At 44.1% G+C, this 25695-nt stretch overlaps 1 protein-coding gene across 3 annotated transcripts in view; it reads left to right on the plus strand.

Annotated features, from left to right (window-relative positions):
- snd1 (staphylococcal nuclease and tudor domain containing 1) overlaps positions 1–23013 on the plus strand; it is a 186771-nt gene extending 163758 nt beyond the window's left edge. For all 3 annotated transcript variants that reach the window (XM_071541726.1, XM_071541724.1, XM_071541723.1), the window contains 4 exons: positions 2786–2899; positions 7145–7348; positions 19824–19868; positions 21954–23013. In XM_071541726.1, coding sequence (XP_071397827.1) covers positions 2786–2899; positions 7145–7348; positions 19824–19868; positions 21954–22019 — 429 coding nt within the window. In that variant the 3' untranslated portion in view covers positions 22020–23013. The remainder of the gene's footprint in view (positions 1–2785; positions 2900–7144; positions 7349–19823; positions 19869–21953) is intronic.
- The last annotated feature ends 2682 nt before the right edge of the window (positions 23014–25695 follow it).

The raw sequence follows: 25695 nt of genomic DNA on the forward strand, positions 1-25695 counted from the left end.
TCCTTTTCATCATACTGAAAAAAAGCACTCACACCCCCTACTCTCAACCTCTCTTTCTCTGGATCTTTTTTTTTTTTTTTTTATCTGTGATGACGATACATCCTTTTGAGTTTGTGGTTGTGTGTGTGTTTGTTCATGCGCGGGCACATGCACGCATCACCAAGTGGCCCATCTAGCCAACCCCTGGCCTGTGGGACATTTCCCATGATGCACCGCGCTGGCGCTGTGTGTGACTGACCTCATAGAGTGGGGGACGGCTCGGGGTTTGGCTGGCAGACGCGATGCGTCCTGGCATGTTGCTGAAAGTGTGATTCTCCGAGGCCGACCGGACACCCAGACGCATGTGCACACACACACACACACACACACACACACACACACACACACACACACACACACACATACACACACACACAGTTGGGCTGATCTCCAACTCATTCTTTCTCTGTGTAGTTTTGTGTCATTTACTCTTATGTCATTCTGTCCTTGCCACAATGCCACCATGCCATCAGCCATTACATTGGGGATATTGTCACGCATCTCAGGTACAGGTCACTATTTCAAAATGCCATGCTTGAATTACTATCCCATCGTTAGCAAACACAGCAGACCACATTGTCTTTAGATTTTAAGGCCCACATTTACAGTGCTATCAAAATCTATTATGGCTTAGATAAATCTTCTGGTCTTATCCCTAATAAATGTTTTAGCTCTTCCTCTGTCTAGTCTGTCCAATCCAAAGAACACATTAACCTCAGATATGGGGTCATTAAATTTACTCCCCACCTTTAATGGCTGTATTTGTCGGACTATACACGAGTGCGGTCGCCCAGGGATCTTGTGTGTGTGTGTGTCTGTATCGTGTTTTCGAGTATTAATAAGGACAACATCAGTGGAGTCTCCCATGGCCCTTACACATGTGTGGAGATTTATCTGTGTGCAAAGTTTGCAAGTTTATGCATGTATTTTTAAGGTCTGGGTAGGAACTGAAGCACAATACACATTAAAGTAAATGTGTCTGGATATTAAATTTCATTACATTACAGTACTTAATTACTATTTAGATATGATTCAGATATAACATTTATGCATTTATGTAAAAATCTGGGAACCAAGTCAAACTGAATATACCTAAAATTAATTTAAGTAAGAGACATTTACATTCCCCTGCAAAGGCAAAGAAAATGTAAATTAAATGCACATTTCTGTGTGCAATTGTTCACTGAACTTGAAATAAAATGTAAAACACATACACACACAAAAAAAATGAACACCTTTGTGCTGCAGAGCACTTGACCTGCAGTAAATTATAAGTATTTACCCACTTGGCTATACATACTTCTTTGTCCCCCAGTGAGCTGAACTTTGAGTAAAATGTAAGCACAAACATAATAAACAGGCCCTGTGTTAACTGCTTTACATCCACAAGTCTGCTAAAATGATTTTGAACATCACAGTGATGTTTTATCAGGTTGTACTTTCATGTTTATATGTTTTCCAAGCAAAAGTAAATCCATGTAAATGTCATTCAAAATGAGATGGAATACATTCATGAAATGTGACACCTATAATGATCGCAAGCCTAAAACTCAGCATTGAGCATTATTGAAGTTATTTGCTATCTGGAGCACTTGGAAAACATTACTTTAGAGGATGTAGCCTAATTATTGTATTTTTTTATTTACTTTTCCCCCCCAAAATGGATATATAGCATACTGGAATGAAACCCTTCAATCATCCGTGTATTCAAATACTTAATGGCAAAGCTGGCAAACAATGCCAGCAAACAATTACCTTTATTAAGTTTTACTCATCCCGTTTTGTTTTCTAATCTGACAGGAGCCCGGCGGGTATCAACTCGATGTCTACTCTCATCTTTGCTCGTAGCTACTCTGTTACAACTGAGGTAGTGAGCAGATGGAGCTTAGTGAAAAGGGCCTCGGTACTGCCGTAGAAACAGCTGTGAAATGATTGCTAAGGTGACATCTACAAGCACGCAGCCCTTAAGCAAAAAATGGCACCTGTCCTTGTTTCATAGCTGTAAACTACCATGGTTATAGTGACATCAGGATTTCAGAATCGGTTCCGAATCAGGGGAAAAATAAAATTGCAATACAGTGTATTGGCTGTGTAGTCTTTTTATCATACAGCCTTAGGGTGAGTGTGTGTGTGATTGACTGGAGAGATACATTACGCTCTGCTGCAAATTCTTAAAGTAAACCTTTCTTCATCTACGTCACATGCTTTCAACAACCCCGTTCTTCTTTTTTTTCTTTCATGTCTTCGACTTCACATTTTCTTGTCTTTCACAAAAACAACCTTATGTATCATCACTTGCGCGGGCCAGACGTCACCCCTAAAATCACCCTTTCACTCTGTGAATGCAGTAGTAAGAAGAGGTGGCTATATTTAAATTGTGTCGCTGTCACGTTTGCTGCTCAGATTTCTGAGTCTCACAGTGTTGTTGCACTTCGCTTTGAGATCTCATAACCTTGATGATTGCAGTTAAACTGAATCGTTTCATATCGGAGACAATATCTGTGACCATGAACCCAAGCTCATTTAACTTTACAGGAGACGCATTTTACATCAAACAAGTTATTTCAAAATGGACTTATTTGATTCAGTAATGAATAATTCAGACAAAACCACTCACTGACCCCTATTACATACCGCTTTAAAGCTATTAATGCAAATATCGACATTCTATGAAAACTATCTCCCACAATGTTTCTGTTTTTGCATGTTGGGTCACGTTTCTATCCTCCCTCCATCCCTCCCTCAGAGAGAGATTGTGCCGTCCACCCGTCTGGCTGCCATACCCCCTGCCTTCAGCACCAGGACCCTGCCAGCACAGGCCACCGAGTATACCTTCGCCTTCATCCAGGTCCCACAGGATGTAAGTATACACACACACACGCACGCAGAGTAGAAATGTGCCAGAAAGAGTTATTTGACCGAAAGCTTCAAAATTAACTTCAAAATAAACTTTTTCAGACTTACTCTGTGCCAACTTTTGAAAGTTGACTTTCCTGGCAAGACATAAAAACTGTTTCACAGCTGCAAACACAAGGTGATAAGTCTGCAACAGAGACAGAAAGGGTAGAGTTTTCTTTACAAGCAGTGTTAGTGGAAGATATTCTCATACATAGTGTTTGCAGTACAAAGTAGACTGAGCATTGACAAACACCAAGTCTCTGATTTATTTGGTAGCAGCAGCTAGAGAATAATCGACATATTAACACATTGTATAAACAATTTAATAACATCATACTACATGTCTTCAACACACATTAATACCTAGACACACACGCACATGGACACACATTCTATAGATAGACATGAACCATCCAGGTATTCACACAGTATACCAGTCATATTCTCTCTTTATGCTTCTGCTGATGCATTACATAAATTCTGTCTTTGATACAGTGTGTCGACACAGCTAACATCATGACATGCTGACAAAAATCTAAAAGTGGAGTTTAGATTTGGTTCAGTGTGCATGTTTTTCCCATTTGGACGCTTGGTGTGTATGTGTGTGTGTGTGTGTGTGTGTGAGTTGTGTGCGTGCATGTGTGTCAACAATATAAACATCCACCTGATAGCCAAGCAGTGGTGATTGTGTTTTTCTCCAGACCCTAATCTTCTTGTTTACATCCGAGTGTGTTTATGCAACCCCCCGTGAGCATTTGTGTGCGCATGTGTCTTTGTGTGTGTGTGTGTGTGTGTGTGCGCGCACGCGCGCGTGTGTGTGTGTGTGTGTGTGTGACTGTGCTGTGTGCGAGAGTGTGTGTCAGCGGGGGCAACGGCAGCACTTAGGTCTGAGGTCGCGGTGACCTAAGTATTTTTAACTCGCTTTAATACCCTGGGTTTCTCAGAAAACATCCCACTGAGCTGATAGCATCCTAAATAGTCCATGGGGATACAAACACGTTTTCATTTGGGATGTGCCTGATTGGCGCAGTGCTAAGCCCCTTCTTTAATTGTTTGTGTGAGTGTGTATGCATGCTAGTATGCGTGTGTGTTTTTTTTTTTTATAGGGTATTTGTTCCACTTAGCCTAGATAATGTTGCAGGGCGATTGCATGTGTCTCTGATGTCGTCAGAACTAGAGTTTTGCACAAGTTGTACAATTAAGTGCAAGATCTGTGTGTGTGAGTGTGTGTGAGAGAGCGCACACATGCATGCTGTGTGTGTGTGCCTGCTGTCACCTGTCTCATGAGTCAGTGTTTCCTGAAGGATGAAGTGGCCCATCTGTTGGTCCAGGAGGGCACAGGCATCACCTACACCTTACAGCCCCAAGACACATACACACACACGCACAAGCACACGCACACGCACACACACACACACACACACACACACACACAGCTTTCCCCCGTGTCGGAAGCTGACACGCACCTTGCACCTCTCCCTCTCTCTTCCTCTGTCACTCTGTATCTGTCTTACCCTTTTCCTGTTCTTTCCATTTTCTCTTGGTTTTCCTTTCATCCATTTGCTGCCTGCCTTATCTGAAGGTTTTTCCTCTGTCACTCGTGGTGACAGCGCTGTGCCCCACTTGTATTGTGCCTTTGCCGCCACACATAGGAAAGGTTGCAGCCTCAGTCACTCAGCCTGCCACCCAATGCCCTGCAAAATAATTTCTATCTTAACAAGTTGTATGGGTTCATATTCCGTCTTAAAATAATACTTTGCAATGCAATTTTTAATGCAAGTTAAAAATATTGCCAATGGGCCAAGATTGCTTTACTCGTTCCAATACGGTTTCACCTGTTTCATGATTTTTCTGGAAACAAGTGCTAATACTTGAAACAAGACAGAATCGGGGTGCACGCACACTATTCCAATTTTCTGTAGAACAAAACGCTGTCTTAGCTGAATTTTGTACTCATAATTTGAAAAAGTGGGTCGCGCAAAGCGCACTTTGTTTCCATGACAACCACCTGCAGCAGCTGCACCCGTCAGAGGAACAACTGCTCCCAACTTTTCTACTACTTTTTCAATTTTCATTCTGGTTGTTGTAAATTGTAAGCGGCCTCCAGTCTGAGCTGCCCCCCCCCCTTCTTCATTGTGGTTAGCTCATTAAAAAGAGCAGTCCACACCATGAGCACACCTGTACAAAGCTGAACATTCCTCAACTTCAGAAAGCGCTCCGCTCTGCCTAAAAACACGCCAGGCGCAGCGCCTTTCTAAAGCGGCTGCTTTCCATCCACCTCATGGCCGCTCCCCGTTGGCTTTCATGTACAAAAAGGCGCTGGCAGCAGCTGAAAAGTGGAATAGTGTCAATGTGCCCTAAGGCAGATCGCTCCACTAGTATCAAGGAAATGATACTCGATTAAATTCTTGGTTAAAAAAAAAAAAAGAAGTTGGTTTGCATTGCAAAGCGAAATTGCCTCACCACATGATGCATGATTTTAAGACTCAATACTATATTAAATGACTTTAGATGGATTAATTTTAGATAGATAGATAGATAGATAGATAGATAGATAGACAAAAAAAAGTGCAAAGCAAGGGTTCTAATTTGCTGGAGGATGGCAAAGCACTTATTGCCAGTACCCCCCTCTTCGCCTTTAAGTTTAATTGTATTATATTTTAATTTAATTCCATTCCTTCATCTTTTTCATGTATTTCTTTATCAATAAGCAAGACCTCATGTGTTTATAAATTGTAGCCTTTAAGTTTAATTTTATTATATTTTAATTTAATTCCATTCCTTCGTTTTTTTCATGTATTTCTTTATCAAAAAGAAAGACCTCATGTGTTTATAAATTGTAGCCTATTCTCCAAATAGACAAAAAGAAAAGTCCTTCACATCTTCCACCAGGTCTGTCGTGGGCATATGGCAGAGGAGAGAGCGCTGCTATACATCTAGTCTTTCCATTGTCCTTCGCTGCATGGCAGAAGGTTCTCATTCATATTGTATCACCCCCTCACGGGTGTCAACTCGTTCTCATTCTGTAATTCTCTCTCCCTCCCTTTCTTTCTCTTCTCTCCTCCTCTGTCAGTTTGCCTCCCTCTCTCTCTCTCTCTCTGTCTCCCTCTCTCTCTCCCTCTCTCTCTCACTCTCTCTCTCACCCTGAGCTCCCCTAGAGCGCCTGTGACAAGTTGACCAGAGGGAGAGCAGGGACAAAAAAGGCCCTTAGAGTTTTGTGCCTTGAACAAGCTTCCCTGCCCACACATGTACACATGTACACACGCTCACACACACACACAAGCGCACGCACATACCCAAGGGCGGCTAGCTCGAAGGGGGTTGCCATGGAGACAAGACCAGGGCGAGAAGGAGGGGAGGCAGAGAGATGGATGGTGTAGGGGAGGGATGGATGATGGCCAGGGAGTGATAGTTTTTAAGTGTCGTCCTGGCTTTGGAGATGCTGCTCCCTTGTTTTTTCTCTTTTTGTCCTTACTGCTAGAGGACATGAGGTGAGGATTGCATCTGTTCCACCTCTTTCTGCGCCATGTGCTCAATCAATCGCAATCGAGTAGGTTGCGAAGGAGAAAGAGTAAGGTAAAGAACGGAAGAGCCAAATGAGAAGAAAGGGACAGGATGAGGAGAGGGGGTGAGAGAGGCAGTCCACTAGAGAGTGCAGCGGAACTAGAACCTCTTGAACCGGTTGAGTGGATAATTGGTGTGTGGCAAGCTCTACATGTGAATGATTAGTCTGTGTGTGTGTGTGTGTGTGTGTGTGTGTGTGTGAGAGAGAAAGAGATATAGTACTGATCAATTGCTGAGTGAGCTTATTGTCTTGCTTTTACTGACCCCATTATCATGAGTGCAGTTTTTTTTTCTCTGGTTTGTGTGTTTGCATATATTGGAGAGGATGGTTTTTTTTTTCAACATTTATCCCCACACACATCAGATCCCAATTAGATGCCTGCATATGTGTGTGTGTTTATGCATGTCAGCGTCCCCATCGCATGTCTTTGTGTGGGTACGCATATCTGTGTATGTTCAGGAGTCATCAGCACGCCCGGCAGCATACTAATTATCCCCTTCACCTCTCTCCCCGACTCTTCCCCTCCCTTCCCTCTTTCTCCGCTGTTATCTTCTCCAATCCTCCAACTCCTCATTATATCCCACCTTTGTCTACCCCCTCACCCCCTCCACCCGTCCCGGCCCCCACCCGTCGCCTCTTCAGGAGGACGCCCGTGCCGATGTGGTGGACAGCGTGGTGCGGGACATCCACAACACCCAGTGCCTGTTGAACGTGGAGTACTCCGGTGTCACCTGCCCCCACGTCACGCTACAGTTCGCCGACACCAAGGAGGACGTGGGCCTCGGCCTGGTCAAAGAGGGCATGGTCATGGTGGACGTCCGCAAGGAGAAGTACCTGCAGAAGATGGTAAGGGAAAAGGTGGAGGGGTGCATGAAGGGAAGGTGTTCGCAAAAGATGTCTTGAAACCTGAAATGCTGCTGTGCCGTTTCTCTGGTGACCTTGTTTTCATTTTCACGGGTGTTTCAGTTGTGACATCAGTCAATTTAATTGTAGCCGCCATTTAAAAAGGTCTTTAAAATGTCTTACATTTAAATTTGACACCCTGTCATCACCCTTTCCATTATTCATCATTGCATTGTTATCATTCAGTATAATCCTCATATAGCCATTATTGTCATCATTATAGACATCATGAAATCAGTATAATAAACAGCATGCAGTTATCATTGTCATTACCATCATACAGTCATTTTTTTATTTGTCATGTGACGAGTATCATTTTTGTCATTACCATAACCAGCACATTAGTCAGCTCAGCTACCGAGACTGGGGATGCGAGGGGTTTCCATCCTCATCGTCATCATTATCCTAACAGTAGCATTTGTCTCTATAAACCTCAGCCGCTGTAATGAAATGCCAGAGCGCAGCACGTTTGTTTGCATAACACTCATCTAATGTTAAAAGGTCCATATGCCCCCTCTTAGCTCTCACGGTCTGCCAGCCCAATAATTACCCACGTCTCCATGCTAGCATGGAGCTCAGCGCTCATTTTCATCTCAGAGTTTTGTCATTTATGTCTTTTCTTGATGTATGAAAGCTAGCGTTCAGCTGAGTGCTGTTTGGTATTTTGATGCGCAACACTGTGGCATAAGAGGCATCATGTGTCTCCTCACTTGTCAGTCCACACACACAAACATGCACACACCTCTACGATTTCCCTGTGACGGCGGCCATTTTGTCAGATTATGAAGCATTGCTCGTTTACTTTCCTCTCATTATGCTAATTCGCCCAGCAGACTCAAAGCCACTCTGTACATGAAAGATAAAGAAGAACGAGGGATATTTATTCCTGCTGCAATTACTGCTCACACACACCCCCAGCATTAGTCTCTCTGCCATTTACTTAAAAATTGATACACACAAAGGAATGGAGAAATATGCCTACAGGAATGTAATTGTTCATAAAAACATATGAATGCATTCTCATATATAGTAGACACAAGCGGCAAATGCACGCACATTCTTATTCACAGCCTCCCTCACACACACACAGTCTCTAACTCGCTCATTTACCGTCTCTCGCTTACACACAGACACATGCACATACACACACACACTCTAAAAGCATTTTCAGTCTCTCAGTCAGTCAGTCAATGCACTGTGCATCATTGTGATTTTACTCCAGAGAGTGTTTTGGCCTCTGACCTCCAACCAGTAGCGAGGAACTATAATGCAGCCTCTGGGTAATGGACCCTATAGAAGCAGGGCAGTGATTAAAACCTCCCAGGCACAAGACTAATAGGCTTATAGACTACACAGATTTAGGTTTTGTTGGATCAAATGGTTTCTCTTTGGTATTCAGCAGCTGTTTCTCCAGCGTTTGCCTCCTCCCGGTCGACTACAGACTAATATTTTGATCTGCAGACAGTTTAACAAGCAGCAGTGTTGCCAATGTGCTTAGAAGTGTGTGTTAAAGTAAGCTCTGCAGCATTTCTCGTTGGTAATTCCACTCATCGAATCTGGTTCCAGGCCCAGAACCATCGCCAAGATCTTCCGCATTTCCTACTTGGGGAGAAACAAGCAGAAGTCCACGTCATTAGGCTACTTTTCAAAAGTCTTTACTTCACAGTTTAACTGCTGTGTGGAATACATAGACTGCAATTATATTCTAGTTCAGTGTGGTACTGTATAGCTTAACAGCACCAATACTGCAGGGTTAGATGTTTGATTTTCACTGAGGTATCCCATGCTGAATATATTCACTCACCGTACTGTATGCCACTTTTCCTGCTATTCCAAAATGTTCAGAATCAGTTTCCTAGCTGAAGAAAAGATGATCACTATTGCTTTACTATTTCTTTGCAAGGTGAATTTCTGATTCAAATATTCATTGACAGGATCGCAGCTGGTGCGACAACAGAAAATGTTATTTCACGCGGGATATAGTAGGGGAAAAAAAGTGTTACAAAGTGCAACCTCTAGTAGACCTCTGGAGCTGCACCACCATTCTTTTATCCTTCTATAGAAAGTTTCTCTGGAGCTTTGGATAGCGTGGTATCCAAGCCTGCTCACTTGCTGGCTCACCCCGAGCTCTTTCTCTCCTCTTTTCTCTCTCTTCACTCATCCGGACTATCAGCCACCTTCTAAAAGTGACTTTTGTCCTTCCTATCTATTCCATTTTTGCTCTATTCATTATTCATTATCCATCCCAGGGGATTGGAACATGGTCATTGTTATCTGCACTCTAGTGCTAAGCATTGCATAACAGATGGGCTGTAATGTACACTGGCACATTATAGTGATATCAATAGTCAGTCGTAAGTGCACTGAAGGTTAACAGCAGGCTTTGAGGATGGCATTGTCCCAAGAGAGGGAAAGCGGAGAGAGGGATATTCATCTGTTTGGGGTTTTATTTCTCTTCTCAAATTCTTTGTATTAAAGCCTATATTCCTGGAGGCTCACTAAGTACACCATATGGATAGCTACTGTTGTCACAATATTGTCACAGCAGCCAAAGATAAATAGTCGTCAAGTGAAAGTGTAGGTGAAAATATGATCATGTGCGTGCCAGCTGCTGTTATCTGATCGATGGGTAACGGGACGGAGGGGCCGGGCGGTGGGCTAGATGAAAGCAAGGCAGGAGAAAGAGGAAGTACAGTAGGAGATGGGTGGAAAAACGGAAAAAGAGCGCAGCAGTGACACACTTAGAGAGGGAAAGTGACAGAGCGACCCAGAGGTGTGGATGCAAGGATGCTAAAGAGCTTGGATGGATAAAGCATGCAATTAGAGTACGAATTACATTGTATCCTTCACAATGGAATGACCCAAAAATGTACATTAAAATCAGAGCCGAGCACCCATATGCATTACATACTCTGTTCACTTACATTACACATGCTTAATACGCACGCACATACATTTTTAAGCACCTATAAACACAATCAAGGAGATTTAGTGTCATAGTGCAAATACTAATCTGTCATACATCTGGCATATCATGTGTGGCCCTTCTGCATTCAGCCATGTGTTGTTTATATGATATTTAGATTATTCCCAGTGAGTGATATCATGCTTTATACCGCTCATATAGCATTTGAAGCAGAAGGGACATTATGTGCATTTGCATATATGAAATGTAGAGCGAAAACAAACATGCATGCATAATCTGTCACATAATCTCTATTTCTTTTTAAGGGCCAATGCTCTTAGAATATAATGGAGTTGTCAAGAGATGTCAAGCAACACTCACTTTGTAATATTCTCAGGTATTTAAAAGTGGCATTTGTAGGAACTAATATCGGAGACGGTATTACGGTCATTGCAGAAATCGATTTTATGAAGGAAGATTGAAAGTGAAAGTGACTTGAAGTGAAATTGTTAATTTTTCTCTAGCAGAAACATTCAGTACCATCTTAGTTAATCCATTGTTTTCTTGTATTAATGTTACCATAAATGAGCTGTGTGTGTCGGCATGCTTGTGTGTGCATCAGCCAGTGTATCATCAGGGGATGTTACTCGAGTGTGTGTGTGTGTGTGTGTGTGTGTGTGTGTGTGTGTGTGTGTGCATGTACATGTCAGCCATGCAGGACAGCGACTCTTGTAGACAGGAGGCAGTCTTTCTCATCACTGGTCTCTATATGTGAGTCAGAAGCTCCCAGTAAAACTCAACCAGCCCCACAGCTTTGGCAGGCCAGACGGCTTGCCCTCCCCCCAGGCACCCCACACACACACACACACACACACACACACACACACACACACACACTGGATAAAACGTCCATCAGTGCTTGCACATACACACTATTTTTTCCCCAGTGTTCTTCCCTCTTGCCTCTGAGCCCCTGACCATGTGTGATGAGATTGGAATGGAACACACACACACACACACACACACACACACACACCAACTTCATGCCCTCTCCACCTCAGGCACAATGGGTATACCATGCCATCCTTAGAGTGTCCTGGCGCCGTCAACCATCCACTACTAGAATGGCAAGTTGCCACGTTGGCACACGGCCACCCACTCGCCTACTGTGCACTCTCTGTGCACGTCTCTCCCCTCATCGCTCTTAATGTCTCTCTTCATCCGTCCCTCATTTGCTGACTTTTTCTCCGCGCTCTCGCTCCCCCTCTGTCTCTCCATCCATCTTGTGGGGCCTGATTTCTTCCATTCCTTCCCTCCCTCCCTCCCTCCCTCCCTCTCTCGGCCCGCCACATCCCTCAATTTTTCCTCCTCTTCCTCCTATCGCCTCTTATCTTTCCATTGCTTTTCTCTCTGTCACTTCTTTCTCATTTACTTCCCTCTGTACTCTCCGTTTCTCTCTTAGTCCTCCATTTCTTAACCTTCTGCACATTACTCCCTCTCCCCTCTCTTTATCCCTTTTTTTTTTCCATTAATCAATGATTCACTGACTGATTCACTCTCCTTCTCCTCCCTCTGTTCATCTTTTTTTTTTCCTTTTACCCTCTTTGTTCACGTCGTCCAAAGTGAGGTTGAGCGTTTCATTTAGACGGCAATGGGGAGGCGGTGTGCGTTTTGCTTTTGCGTGTGCCAATTTGCATTTTGTCTCTGAGTGCCATGTCAGGATGAACAATAATCCCCAGGAATTAAAGTGGAGAGGCGCTCAGATCAGACCTGCCGTTGGCCTCGTAATGAGCTGTGATTTAAAATGCTGTTATCGGCAATTATTTGCGCCTTGCATCAGCCGACTCTGCCCTGTTAACCCACACTAGGTTGACAGTAAAGCCTGCCTTTCATATTTCATTTTGAAGTGATGGCATATAGAGAGACAGGAGATGTGTGTATGTGTGCTTTTGTATGAGAGTAATTACGAGAGAGAAACGGAGGTAGGGGGCCAGACGGAGATCACATAGATACACTAGAAGCATTTTTTTTTCTCCATGAGACCTGATTGAGCCCACAAGAAACAAGTGCTTGCAAACACTGTCTCTGACCCACACACCTCACATCCAGACCTGATATTTTGTGTCGCAGATGCTCTGAAATAAGTCTGCCATGGCAGCTCAAGTCAAAGACGGCTATATGGTTAGCGGTCTCCTTTGTGCTCTGCTGCCTTTCACCAGTGTGTTCTGTCAGCGGCCAACAACTTGATGGATTCAACCTCTGGCGAGCCACCGAGCGCTAACCGTCTCGCCCAGTCGCCTCGGCTAACTGACATCAGCGCTAGCCCCCAAAGTTCATTAGCGCTACAAGCTAATAATCTCCCGTTTGCTAATTACAAGTCAATTACAAACACGGAAGTGTCTGTCGCTCCCTCGCCAGCCCAATTATTATCAATCACCAACATAGCGTGGACCTGCTGTATCGACCCAGGCTTAAAAGAATTTCCAATATGTTCCCTCCTTAAACGATAAGGATACAGAAATGGTATTCACAAGCCTTCAGCAAATGTGCGTTAAGACATGTTCCCGTCTCTTAGATTTATTTTTTATTTTTTTCTTAATGTTTCAGTGGTGTGCGTGTGTATCGGAGCAGAAGGCGGCCTGTGGGGAAAACAGCTGTGAGGTGGTTGTCTAAGAAAGACTGAAAGCTGTGGATGGGAGAGGAGGATGAGAGGCCTGGGATCTTTAATTACCCGCTAGCCCCCTGGGAGATGTAGTTTTAGTTTTTCCTTTTATCTTCTTTCCCCATATTGTTGCTTTATTCACATCTAGGCCTGGGTTTTTCTCTGTTTTAGGTCTCAATGTTCAAGAGAAGACTTTTTAGGTTGTGAATTGCTTTGCGGGGCGATAAGGGCAGCCTTTTAGCAGCGGCTCACGTGAGATGCGCCTCTTTTGTACTTATCTGTGTCTCTGCAGATAAAGCGCCTCGTGGGAAGTGTAGTTTTCTTACAGTTTGCAGTTTAGATCCCCCTGTGGAGTTAATAGCCCGTCGGTTCCACTGCGGTGTAATTGTGTTGGCGGGGGGGGGGGGGGGCTTGAAACGGCGGATGAAATGCCTGGTTGGGAAGTGCAGGCTCACCTATGGCTCCACACCGGGAATCCTCGCAGGAAATCAGGAAGGAGGCTCACACTGATGACGCCTCAAGGGAAGTGTAGTTCCATTTATCACGGTGTAATTGCGCTGTTGGGTACAGATGAGGTGGCTCATGGGATATGTAGTTTGCAGAAGCCGCGCTGTTACGTCACTGGTTTGGGTTTGCATTGTAGTTTGATTGTGACAGTGTGATAAGAGAAGTTTTAGCATTTATTAGCACCGCTGTCAGGTTGTAGGGTGTGGGTAGTTGTAGGGTGTGGGTAGTTGTAGGGTGTGGGTAGTACACACACACACACACACACACACAAACACACACGCTCAAAAATTTAGAGGCATTCTGGCAAAATTCTTCACCATGTCACCCTTAAATGGCCTTTAGCAGTGTCCGGACCACCAGTTGACTGGCTGTCAGCTTGCCACCCTCCCCATCCACCCACTCGCCTGCCATGAGCCATCAAGAGCCCATACACACACACACACACACACTCACACACACACACACACACACACACACACACACACACATACACACACACCCCCTCGGTGCTTCATGGGTGTGTGAAAGCATGACCGCTCCCCACCGATGGCTCAATACCTCATTTACGAGTAAAGAGTTAGAGATGGAGCATTTTAATGGACATTTTCTGCTCCCCCGTTATTGACTGCACACACACGCAAGCGCCCACACACGCGTACACACACACACACACACAGGCAGTCACCTCCCCTGCTGTCACTGCTCTGAGGGCCCCTTTGACATGTCCTAGCCGACACGCACCACTACCCAAACGCCATTCCGTCCTCTGCAGTTGCACACACACATACACACACATATACACACACACACACACACACACACACACACACACACACACACACACACACACACACACACACACACACACAGTCATACAAACAGTCATACAGTTTCCCCTCCCACACCCTGGGGTGAGTAGAGGACAGACAGAGAGAGGAGAGCAGGGAGTGAAGGCACCAGGTCATTCAAACTTATATTATTTTGCGCTGTGTGACCTCACTAGAGAGGGAAAAACACAGGGATCAGAGAAAAAGAAAGGTATTACTCTTTATCCAGCCCCAATTTGGTGTGTGTGTGTGTTAGAGAAAGAGAAACACAAAGAAATTCTTCTCTGAATGTTTGTATGCTACATTATGGTGTTTATGTAAGACTTGTTTTCTTCACAGTGCCCCTGGGACTGAACTACAGAATGTACTCTGTGATATTGGCTGTCATTCTTTGCATTTGTTGTGTGTGCACGTGCACGTGCGCGTGTACATGTACGTGCCACATGTGTGTTTCCTCCTTAACTCTGTGAACCCAAGCCGGTGGGCTTGTCACGCCACGTTCCCGCCAATGCGCCTGATCCCCTCCGACAGCCATGCTGGGGGGACCAGCATGCAACAGGGCACAATCCCAGCATGCCTCGGAAGGGACTGGAATACACACACACATACACACACACACACACACATTCTTACACACACAAAGGCATGCTTTTCTTTTCACATCCATAAAAACGGGCACATTCAATGTCAATCTCGTCCTCTCATGTACAGTCAAACACACTGACAACCCCCCTCCTCCCTCTCCCTCTCTCTTTCTCTTTCTCTTTCTCACTCTCTCACACACACACACACACACACACAGGGGCAGTCCCTTGAGTTCTTCTCTGGTTAGCTACGGTGCTGATATGACAAGCCTTTCCCGATCAACCCCCTCATACAATGACAAGTCTAGGGAGACTTTTTTTTTTTTAAAGCTCCGGCCTCCTCACCGCTCACCATGCAGTATTCATACACTGTGGCATGTTGAATGAGAGATATCGCTTAGGAGTTACAATCCACAGCTCAGCCGACTACACTCAACTTGAAAGAGCGCAAGTTACAGACATAAAAGCCATTGTTATGTTCCGGCGAAGTGCTCCGACGACGATCTGTCTTCTTGAGAGTTTTGTGCTTTTGGAGGAGTCAGAAGGGGGGAGCGATGGCAGGCGGAGAGAGAATAAAACGAGACGGGATGAGGACTGAGAAAGAGCAGACAGCGAGACAGTAGTAGAGAAAAACAAGAACAATGGGGCGAGAGTAAAACGTGAAGGGAGTTGGAGAGACAGCTTTTTTTGGGGGGGGGAGTGTTGGGAGTTTGACTGCTCATGTCTGGGAGGCAGTGTGTCTGATCTTCATTGCTGTTAATGAGAGAGGCTCAACATGGAGGACAAGTCCCATTGTTCCCCATCCACTCTAATGGCTTTTACGTGGTTTGACATCCAATCTCGGCGGGGAAGGCCAAGAGAGCACGCCCAAACACTGAAACTGCGATTACTCAACTCGCTTTTCACGCACTCTCCATCCAAAACCCTGTTTTTCTCAAGGTTTTTTTTTTTTTTTTCTCCTGCGCAGTGATATCAAAAAAGAGGCAGCTCACCTACGCACCAGACGCGCACAACCTGTCAAAAAGCTGCCATCTCATATCCATCACATTCACACCACGCTTACCAGAACACCACCTGGGCATGGCATGTCGGCCAGCCGAGTGAGATGCACACACACACACACACACACTTGCTCTCAGGCAGACAGATTCACAGCCAGGCAGACACACTGACTTGTGCCAAAACACCAGACTTGCACCACCTGTCATTCATCGTATTGCAAATGTCACACATACACCAAGACACTCTCTAGAATATTACCTGAATGCACCAGAATTGGATCAAAGGGTATTTGTAACTCATTCTTAGTGTTTGTTTTAGCCTGCATGGAGCACCAGATGGGTGTTTTTTTAATGCATTGAGACAGTTCAGATGCTACCAGGTAAGCTGTCCGTCACAGAATAGTATGGTAAATTGACTGAAATGCATACTGTTGACATGAAAGTATACTTAATTGACTCCTGTAATCAGTTAAACGTTCAGTGTGTCAAACCCTATCCATTTGGTCCTCCAAGCTGGGTAAAACAGATGCTCAAAATCATTCACAAGTACACGCATTCAGGGAGACACACACACACAAACCTCCTTAAACAAATAGCATATTCTCGCAGCTCTCTGCTACTGCCAGTGGCCGTGACCACTGCCCACCAAACTGGGTAGCATGGCATCTGTCTGGCATATGGGAGCTCTGTAGGGTCATCCAGACAAGCACGCCGTCACCCGCCGCCTTCTGCCGTGCTACCCCCCCCTCCTCCAAACACTCTGTTTTCTTTTCCTTATCCCCCAATTCCTTATCTTATTTGTATTCTCTTCCTCCCTTTTGTTCTCTGCGATATCCTCCTCCGCACTCTCTCTCTCTCTTCCTCACCTGGTGCTACTGTAGGAACACCTTATCAACCTCAGGCTTCATCCTTATTTGCTTATCTCTCCTCTGCTGTTCAGTACGTCCTTTCTTTCCCTGCGACCCTGACAATCCTGCGTCATACCTCTTGTGCATCTTCCTCCACCCCCCCGCCTTTAACCAAGCACTTGTGTTCCACAACTAGAAACCTTCCTTTCCCTCGCCACTTGAAGTCATTTCCAGATATGAGTTTTTGCCTCTTTGTTTGCGGTCTGAATGAGTCATTATGCCTCTCTACTGGAGCCAATAGAGAATCTCTGAAAGAAGGATCCGGTACAGGATACAGGGAGCTATTCAAAATCTGAAGCCAATCATCATTGGTGTTCAGCTGCTCGCTGATTGGCTGTTGTGACACTGCGCTGAAGTGAGTGGAGCAGTAAAGTATGAGGACGAGCCAGGAAAGGCACCCTACCAACTAGGGTACAAAGAGGCTCACCGCGATCGCTCCCTTATGGCAGCCTATAATCTGTGTATATTGTACTGTAGTGCACTTGATTTAGCATCTTTTGTGGAATATTTCTGTATGGGGCTGTGTGAGATTGTATTTGAATGCAGACTCTTGTATGTAGATGCACACTCTCTAAATCCCCCATGCAGAGCTTAGAATTCAGCAAAAGCATATACTAAATATATATGTTGAAATACACTTTTTCTGTTTCCTTCAAAGTGTAGGTGCAATTTTCCTAGTTTTCTGATTTCCCTCGTCTCACAAATTGACAGTTTTTCTCCCTTTGTGCTCATTTTTGCTAGATCCATTGTGGGTATTTTGGTCAGAAATGGTACCCGGTTCCATGCCATTTTAGCTTTCCAAGTCCAGCGCTTTGGGCCCGATCGCCAAGGAAAGACAGCAGGGCAGAGGAAGCTGCTAGGGGCATTCAGAGCTTCCCTCCGCAGCACAAATGGCATCGCTGGCCTTTTGTGTCTGTGAAATATCGTCGGCTGGGTCTCCCATATGGTGACATCTGCCTGATGGGACCAAGATGCCATGTCCCAATGCCTTCCAAAAAATCTCTCCTTTAGTTGGCTTTGATGGATGACTTCTGCAGCCACTGCAGTTTCCCTAGCCACACGCTCACACATGCACTCACACGCTCATGCGCACACACACACACACAGATTAGCTGTACAATCCAGCTGCAGTTCCATTATCTTTGTGGTGCTGTGTGTAGTGTAGCTATCAAATCAACCTATGTACACCAGCTAGCTAAGCAATTAAACTCCAGAGCCCCATCCATGCTCGACAGTTTTAACATCTGGCATCCTTGTTCTTTTCTGTCTGTCTGTGTGTGTGTGTGTGTGTGTGTGTGTGTGTGCGTGCGTGTGTGAAAGCCAGCTCATCTGCTCCTATAATAAGCTATAATACACAGTGCACAATTTTATCCAGTGCTAGAACACAATGACTCTCTTCTGCACTCTTTCCACCTCCCTGTCTCCTCCTTTCAAGTGTTTTTCATTTTTCTTCATTCGTCTGACTCAGTTGCACTAATTTTCCCTTTGTGCTAGTCCCTCTAATCAAAATCCAACTAACTTTACTCGCTCTCAACACGTGTACCCACACACATACACACACATGCACTTATCTCCAAGCCAATAAAGACACACCGCCCTCACACATGTACAGACATTCGTGGGTATCTACAAATCCAAAGACTTAACTTTTGTAAGTCTACACCCTCCCCACACATACAAACACATTTCCACAGACACACACACACAGAGAAAGGGAAGTGAACAGGGTGTGTGTGCGTTTGGAGGCCGTTTGGAGAGCTTGGTCAGTCTCTAACCACTCTGACTTTGCAATAGTAGAGAACCGCTCCATTCACAGAGTCTGTAGTTAGAGCTTTCTATGCCTATACATGTGCACACACTGTACCAACCTAACAAAACAGTGCCTTGGTCTCTCTTTCTCTGCCCTATGACTCATCACTGGTTCAGTCAATGAGGCTAAATGGCTGCTCTAGCAGAAGCAGTCAATATGCTCAACGCTGCACATTGGCTTTCTCCTCTCTTTCTCTACTCTCTCGCTTTCTGCATCCCTCTCTCTGTCCTGATTGTCCACACCATGTCTAATCCTTTGTGTATGGTAATACAAACAATTGCGTTCACACAAGCAGACACACACACACACATCAGCGGCCTTTGTGGTTCCAACATGTGAAGCTGGATGGTGTTGGAAAACAGCAGGTGTGTTCATTCAACTTTCCCCAGATATTAAAAAAATACGGTGATTCTTGGGGTGGAAGGACCAAAGACCTTTACCACACAAACGCAAGAGTCTATTGGTTTTCATGTGCACACACTCATAAACGGCACAAATGCACAGATTTATATAGATTTGCTATGGCACACACACTCACCTATCCTCATACAGTGGAGAAAACCTCTGATATGCCATGTTTACAAGTGTCTCACTGCCACCACCTTACAATAGAGCTCTGATTTCTCTACTTGAAGCGCAGGTAGGGCTCGGGGCTCACCCCCGTTTAGCTTATAGCTCCCTTAAGGCATTCTGTGGATGCACTTGATTATAAATCGCTGCCACAAACCAGCAAGGCGCTGGCCCGAGGCTAGCGGGCACAAGGGGGGTATGAGAGCCTCTCATCTTGAGTGGCTGTTGTTAGCGTGAGCCGTGGCAGGAAGCGCTTAGCGACTGTCTGCACGCTGTGGATATAGCGATGACCCCCAAAGAGCGAGCCGTAATGCGCTATTGTCTCGCGCTCCGTATGGTTTGTTTGCGTGTTTTTCAGCTCCACATCCCCCCGCAGCGATGTCACCGCCGCTCTGCGTCTATGCGCGCTCCACAAGAACACTGTGTTCCTTACATCCCGTGTCGCTGGGTGGGTGTGTAAGTGCCCTTCTGAAGAAAAAAAAAAAAAAAAAAGAAATGTGTGCGAAAACTCCATGTAAGCAGGTGAAAATGTGTCTCTCGGGGCAGAGCGGGAATAAAGGACACATTGATTCACCTTAATCCTTTAAAATCCTCCCTGTGACGCAGCGATGTGATATGCTAATGTCTCTCTCTTTCTGCCCTAGGTGACAGAGTACCTGAACGGTCAAGAGTCTGCCAAGAGTGCCAGGGTAAGTTGCTTCATCCCAGCCACCCAGTTCTCTCTCATTTTCTTTCTGTCTTTTTGTCTGACCCCCCCCCCCCCCCCCCCCCCATCCCTTCCCCTTTCCCTTGCCAATCATTATGTTTTGTCTGTCTCTCTGAAATGGGGGATTCAGAGCATCCAATGAATATGAATTGCTGTGAGAAATCTAATGTTGCCAAAACAAGAATACATTACAACACTAATTACTTTCTACACCAACTACCAGAGAGAAAGTGTGTCTTTCCTGCTTGTTTTTCTTTCTCTCTCTCGCTCACACTCTCTCGCTCGCTCGCTCTCTCTCTCTCTCTCTCTCTCTCTCTCTCTCTCTCAAGATGTGACACATTTCATTGGCAGTCACCAGTGTCCTATATGGATGTCTGCCCACAGTCTGTGCAGGCCCATACTGTGAAAATGGGGGTGGGGGTGCGATGCGGGTAGAGAGGAGGGGGGAAAATATTGGAGAACAGGAGGCAGCACATGTCACACTGGACTGTCCTTTCCCACGTTAAGATGGCTCAGGACCCAGTTCACTTTGACACAACACAGCTTTACAGTATCCAATGAAAGTGGCGCCATTTGAACCTGCTAAACCCACTGACCAGTCAGACATCTGCTTGAGTTACTGCCCATCTCAAAATGTCATCAGACATATAAGCTTTCGCCATGCCCTTTTGAAAACAGTTAATAATAATAACAACAATATTTATATAGCACTTTTCAAAACACTCAAAGTGCTTTACATAAAGTAAAAAAAAAAAAAAAGATGAAATTGAAAGCAAAAGAAGTGAAAGCAAGGTGAGAAATTTAAAAGCAAGGCAACATGAAAGTAAACCATAAAAGGGAGGTCAAATAACAATTTATTAAAGATCATGACATAAAAGCAAGCCTGTAAAAGTGAGTTCTGGGAGGTAATTTAAAAGATGATACAGATTTAGCCAACCTAAGCTCCTCGGGCAGCTCCTTGCAAAGTCCAGGAGCCCTGATGGCAAAGGCCCGATCGCCTCTTGTTCTTATTCTTCGACTTTGACGGCAAAGCGTCGGCTCGCAAACATCTGAGGTGCCTTTCACAAGAAAAACCCCTGGAGCTCGCACTGACAGTTGTATCCAATTTCGTTTTTACTCATTTTTGATTTATGTAAATGTCAAGCATGGTGGCTCAGACTCCTGCCAATAACCAGTCAGAAGCTCACCCCGCTGACCTCTGATGAATTATCCCGTGGCCTTGCAGCATGCCCAAACAATCAACCAGTCAGCGGCGGAATTGACTCTAATCAGAATCTGAGTTGCTGCCATGTTTTCGGGGCCTTTGCGGGGAGGAGGGGAAAGAAAGGCAACAAGGCAAGAGAAGGGAAACGGCGATACGTAGCGGCGGCGTTCATTCATTCGTCCTAACGACTAGTGCTAATTAGCAGAGTCACTAATTAGCTGTGAATCACAGAATTAGCAGCTGAGCACACATGCCTTATGAGAGCCAGGAAGAAAGGTCGGCCTCTGTCTGTCACTCCCACACAGACACACACCCCTCCGACTGCATATGTACATTTTTTTCCATCACGGATAAATGCGACCTATTCCATACGAACACCACTCCAAACCACACATACACACACAGCGCCCATCACTGTGTAACAAAGGCGACATTTAGCTGGGAAACGCATGTGACGGTTTATGAGGCGATTGCCCGGGAGTCTGGATGTAATGGAATAGGAGAAGTAATAGACTGGGTGGTGTTTGAGGCACTGTGGCCCTCCAGCACAGTGGGCGAGCACAAAGAGCCAGATTAAATGATGATGATGATGATGATGCAGGCGCCTTCGCACTGGCCTGTGAAGGTAGTGATCTCTATCAAGGCAGCTTTCTGTCTCATCCTCCCCCTTTCTTGCTCTCTCTCTCTCTCTCTCTCTCTCTCTCTCTCTCTCTCTCTCTCTCTCTCTCTCTCTCTCGACCATTGAACATGTAATGTGCTAGAGAGGTTATTGAAGTCCCGTTCAAAGCGATTGGGAATGTGACTGCATTTTACGGTTGTTTGTTTCATTACGGGCAATAAAATCTCTCTCTATCTCCCCATCAGCTCAACATTTGGCGCTATGGAGACTTCCGCGCGGACGACGCCGATGAGTTTGGCTACAGCCGCTAAAATAAATTTGGAAAAAAAAAAAAAACACCCATGACCATCCAACCAACACCATTCCAAAGACCAACATGGAAGACGAGAGATGCATTTGACGGAAGACAAAGCAAAAGAATGACCGGAAACTAAATAAAACTAAACGACAAGCATTGACACTCTTCCTTTTTTATTCAACATTTCATCCCTCCAGTCCTGTCTTCTCTACTGCTCATACCTTTTTTTTCTCCGGCTAGCCCTTCTAACTCCAAAAAGAGCATGCTAGCGATGCTTAAAGAAAAAACTCATGCAACGGTGACATTCAATTCATCCTTTATGTTCCTACGGGCCACTGCCAGCTCAAGCAGCCTGCACTATTGCCAATCTGTGTTAATTGCCATGTTACCTTTTCAGCAGACTTCCTGTTTGACTGATGTCACAATGATCCCTTTCCAGCCAATCATGCTCTTTGCTCTCTGACACCCTAGGCCAATCCCTGCTTTCCTTTGTACAGGAAGGGACTGAGTATTTTGGGGGAGAACGTTGGATTTTTGCAAACAAGAAATGCTTCCCTGATGAATGACATGTAAATGTGAGGATATGTTGAAAAGTGTAAATGGAGTTTATTTTAGAGAAATAGGTGGAGCCACACGGAAGAAAAACAAAAAACAAAAAAAAAAAAGGATGAGTTTATTTTTGTCTTCGATGTATATCTGTGTGATAATGACATTTGCCGATGTTTCTGTAGGGAGTGTTTTGTCGTTTATTCTCTATATCACTCTCTTTTATGACCAGAAAATATGGACGCCTTGATATGACATTTATCATCATCTCTCTTTCTCTCTCTCTCTTTCTGTAATGTTTACATTCTAATGGTTATGATCTTGTCTTTGGCAGTCTCTCTCTCTTCTCTCGCTCTCTGTCTCTGTATGCCATAGCAGAAACAGTGTATGAATTTGTTTCCTTATAATGGACCTTTGCATTGTATTAAAAATCTGCTGAATAAAAATAAGCAAAGTATGAGTATGTTTTTGTTTTCATTGGATTTAAATACCTGTTTGAGTTAAAGCAAGTCCTAACTTATAACAATTTATGGCCTAATCTGTTGTAATCTGTCTGAGTTGTTGACATAAAAAGCTGAAATAAGGGAATTGGAGGGAGTTTTTCTCCAATTGATTGACAGTTTTTGATACAAGGACTGACGGTGATGCCTAAATATGAATTCTACTCATAATTTGGGTTTGATTTTAATAAACAGTAGTGTCAAAATGAAAGAAGGCTTCTGCACAGTAAAATAATTTATTACCTTTAAGACAAAATGCTCTGATGAAGGTCATTGACCAAAAGCTTAGCAATTGTGTCAATAAATATGAAATTTGCAATGGAGATAGTGAGCGGACTTCCATTTTGAACCAGTTTAACCTTCGCCCCCAGCATGGAAAATGTGCGTTAGCTCCTCTTATCTATTGCTATTTAACAATAGTGTGAAATAGACTTGTAATTTGACTTGCTAAAGGATGATCAAGTTTATGCAAGTTATGCAGAAGGGCAACCATCTACATGTGGTAATGTCGCTAAGAGACTATAGGATTTTCAGCCATGTCTGAAATGTATTGTGTTGTGCTTATGTAATCTTAAAGCAAACAAACAGGGAAATAAAACGTGGATCTGCAACCGGATCACCTGTGGGTTATGTTTACTAGAAAACCAAACTTGTTTGTGCAGTATAAACATACTTAGCCACTGGTTTGTCTTGTGTTCCGCAGATATTAACAAGAGAAGATGTATGCCAGTGGCGCTGAATGAGAGAGACTGAGGTCGTATTCATAGTGCGGTAGGCAGCTAAGATAGTAAGTAAGTAAGTAAATTATTTTTCAAAGTGTCATGCACCAAAAGGTGCCCAGCCCGCATGGGCTTACAAGACACTACAAACATAACAAACAAGAGCAATAACATAGTGAGAGTGAAAGAACAAATATAATACACCTCCATACATGTCAACCCAAATATGAACACAATTCTGCTCCTTAGACATTACAGCTATAAAACATAACTTAGACACATCTGAGGCACAGACTGTGCCTTTAACACATCAAACATAAAGTGCCCTCCTACGCTGTTGGCAGGCATTTAACACAAACTGAGCTAGGTGAAACACTTTGTCTGTAAATAGGTACTGAAGTCTACATTCATCAGACATATCAGGACATTCTGCAGACATTTTACAGAAAATCCTATATCTAAGATTGTGATATAATGGACAATAGAATAAAAAGTGCATTTCATTTTCGACCTCTCCCAGATCACACAGGTGACATTTTCTATTCTCCTCTGGAATTGAGTGGAAGTGTCCGGTTTCCACCTCCAGAGGCAAGATACCACATCTCAACTGGGCACAGACAGACCTCTGTGCTCTGGTCAGGCAGACAGGCAGCTGAGGAGAATTCCTGCTCCTCACATCACAGGCGCTGTGGTCAAAGAGATTCAGCAAGTTTCTTTACTGATTGGCAATGATGTGGTCAAATCATTTTACTGTAGACTAAACAATATGTCAGAGATAGGACATTTGTTTTGTGTTTACTTAAGAAGGTGTTTTTTCCTAACATTTTTTTCAAGTATGATGTTTGACTTTATTTTTCCCGTTTTTTAATTGATTTTCAAAGGCAGGATTAGTTAGTTCATGTATTATTGAAATATGGGTTGAAAAGTTGAAATTAATTTGTTTATACGTGCAATGAATAGTTTAAAAGACACTCCTAGATATCTGAATTTGTGACATGGAAATTACTTTTTGATTACAGACACAATTAGGAAATAATTTATCATCTTGCTTGAATGTGCACAGATGTAATCATAACTTGTGAGCTATACATGATAGAAACATGGGGCTTTATGGGGGATCATTGTTTTTTTTAAAGTAAATCCTCATTTAAATTGGTGGTACTGATCCTTACATAGATATTTGGATGAATACCCTCCATATTTTGTTGTTGGACTTCTTTGTTGAAAGTGGGCTTAATCCTTTGGTGATGATGTACTATTACAGTAATAGAGGAGACCTTGCTAAGTGTAGCCATCACTTTAGTTAAGTTGTAGTAGTGAGCTATTGGGCCTATTTGTGATTTGATTTAATTAGCGTGTAAATAGTAGTAAGCTCGTTTTGACTTGTTTTGACTTTTGTGTCAGTTAAACCATTTTTGCAGCTACCCATCAGTGGTATGGTTAAAAAAAAAAGATTAGGGCTTTAATGAAGCGCTCATAAACATTTAATATGGGCTGCTATATAAATAAATGCTCCGTTCCACATATTAAGTGACCGTTAAACTTGGCACCCAGCGCTTTGCCAAATCTGACATAAACCACTTCATTGCCTCCTCATCTCATGGCACTGTGTGTTTACAAATACAGAATGTCTTTTGTCCTAAAAGGGGGTTTAAAGCTTGCTTCATAAAACCATTTAAGCTAGAATGAACTTGAAGAGGCTACAGCTGAGCCAGGACGGATCGTACTAATACAGCAACACTACTGTATGCTGGAATATTCAGCATACAGTACTGTATTAAGTACTTTACATCATCAAGGTCACCTTGATTGAAGAGACTCTTACATTTACATTAAGTATGGAGGCATGGTAACCTCGGGGAAAACACACGCTCACCATCCACATCTAGTTATTTTCTGACCCGAGTGCTGGAGAAGAGGCTGA

This window comes from Centroberyx affinis, unplaced genomic scaffold, assembly GCF_046629955.1.
Source record: "Centroberyx affinis isolate AG114_WGS23_722 - 3 ecotype Tasmania unplaced genomic scaffold, CSIRO-AGI_Caff_v1 ptg003935l_1, whole genome shotgun sequence".
NCBI lineage: Eukaryota > Metazoa > Chordata > Actinopteri > Beryciformes > Berycidae > Centroberyx > Centroberyx affinis.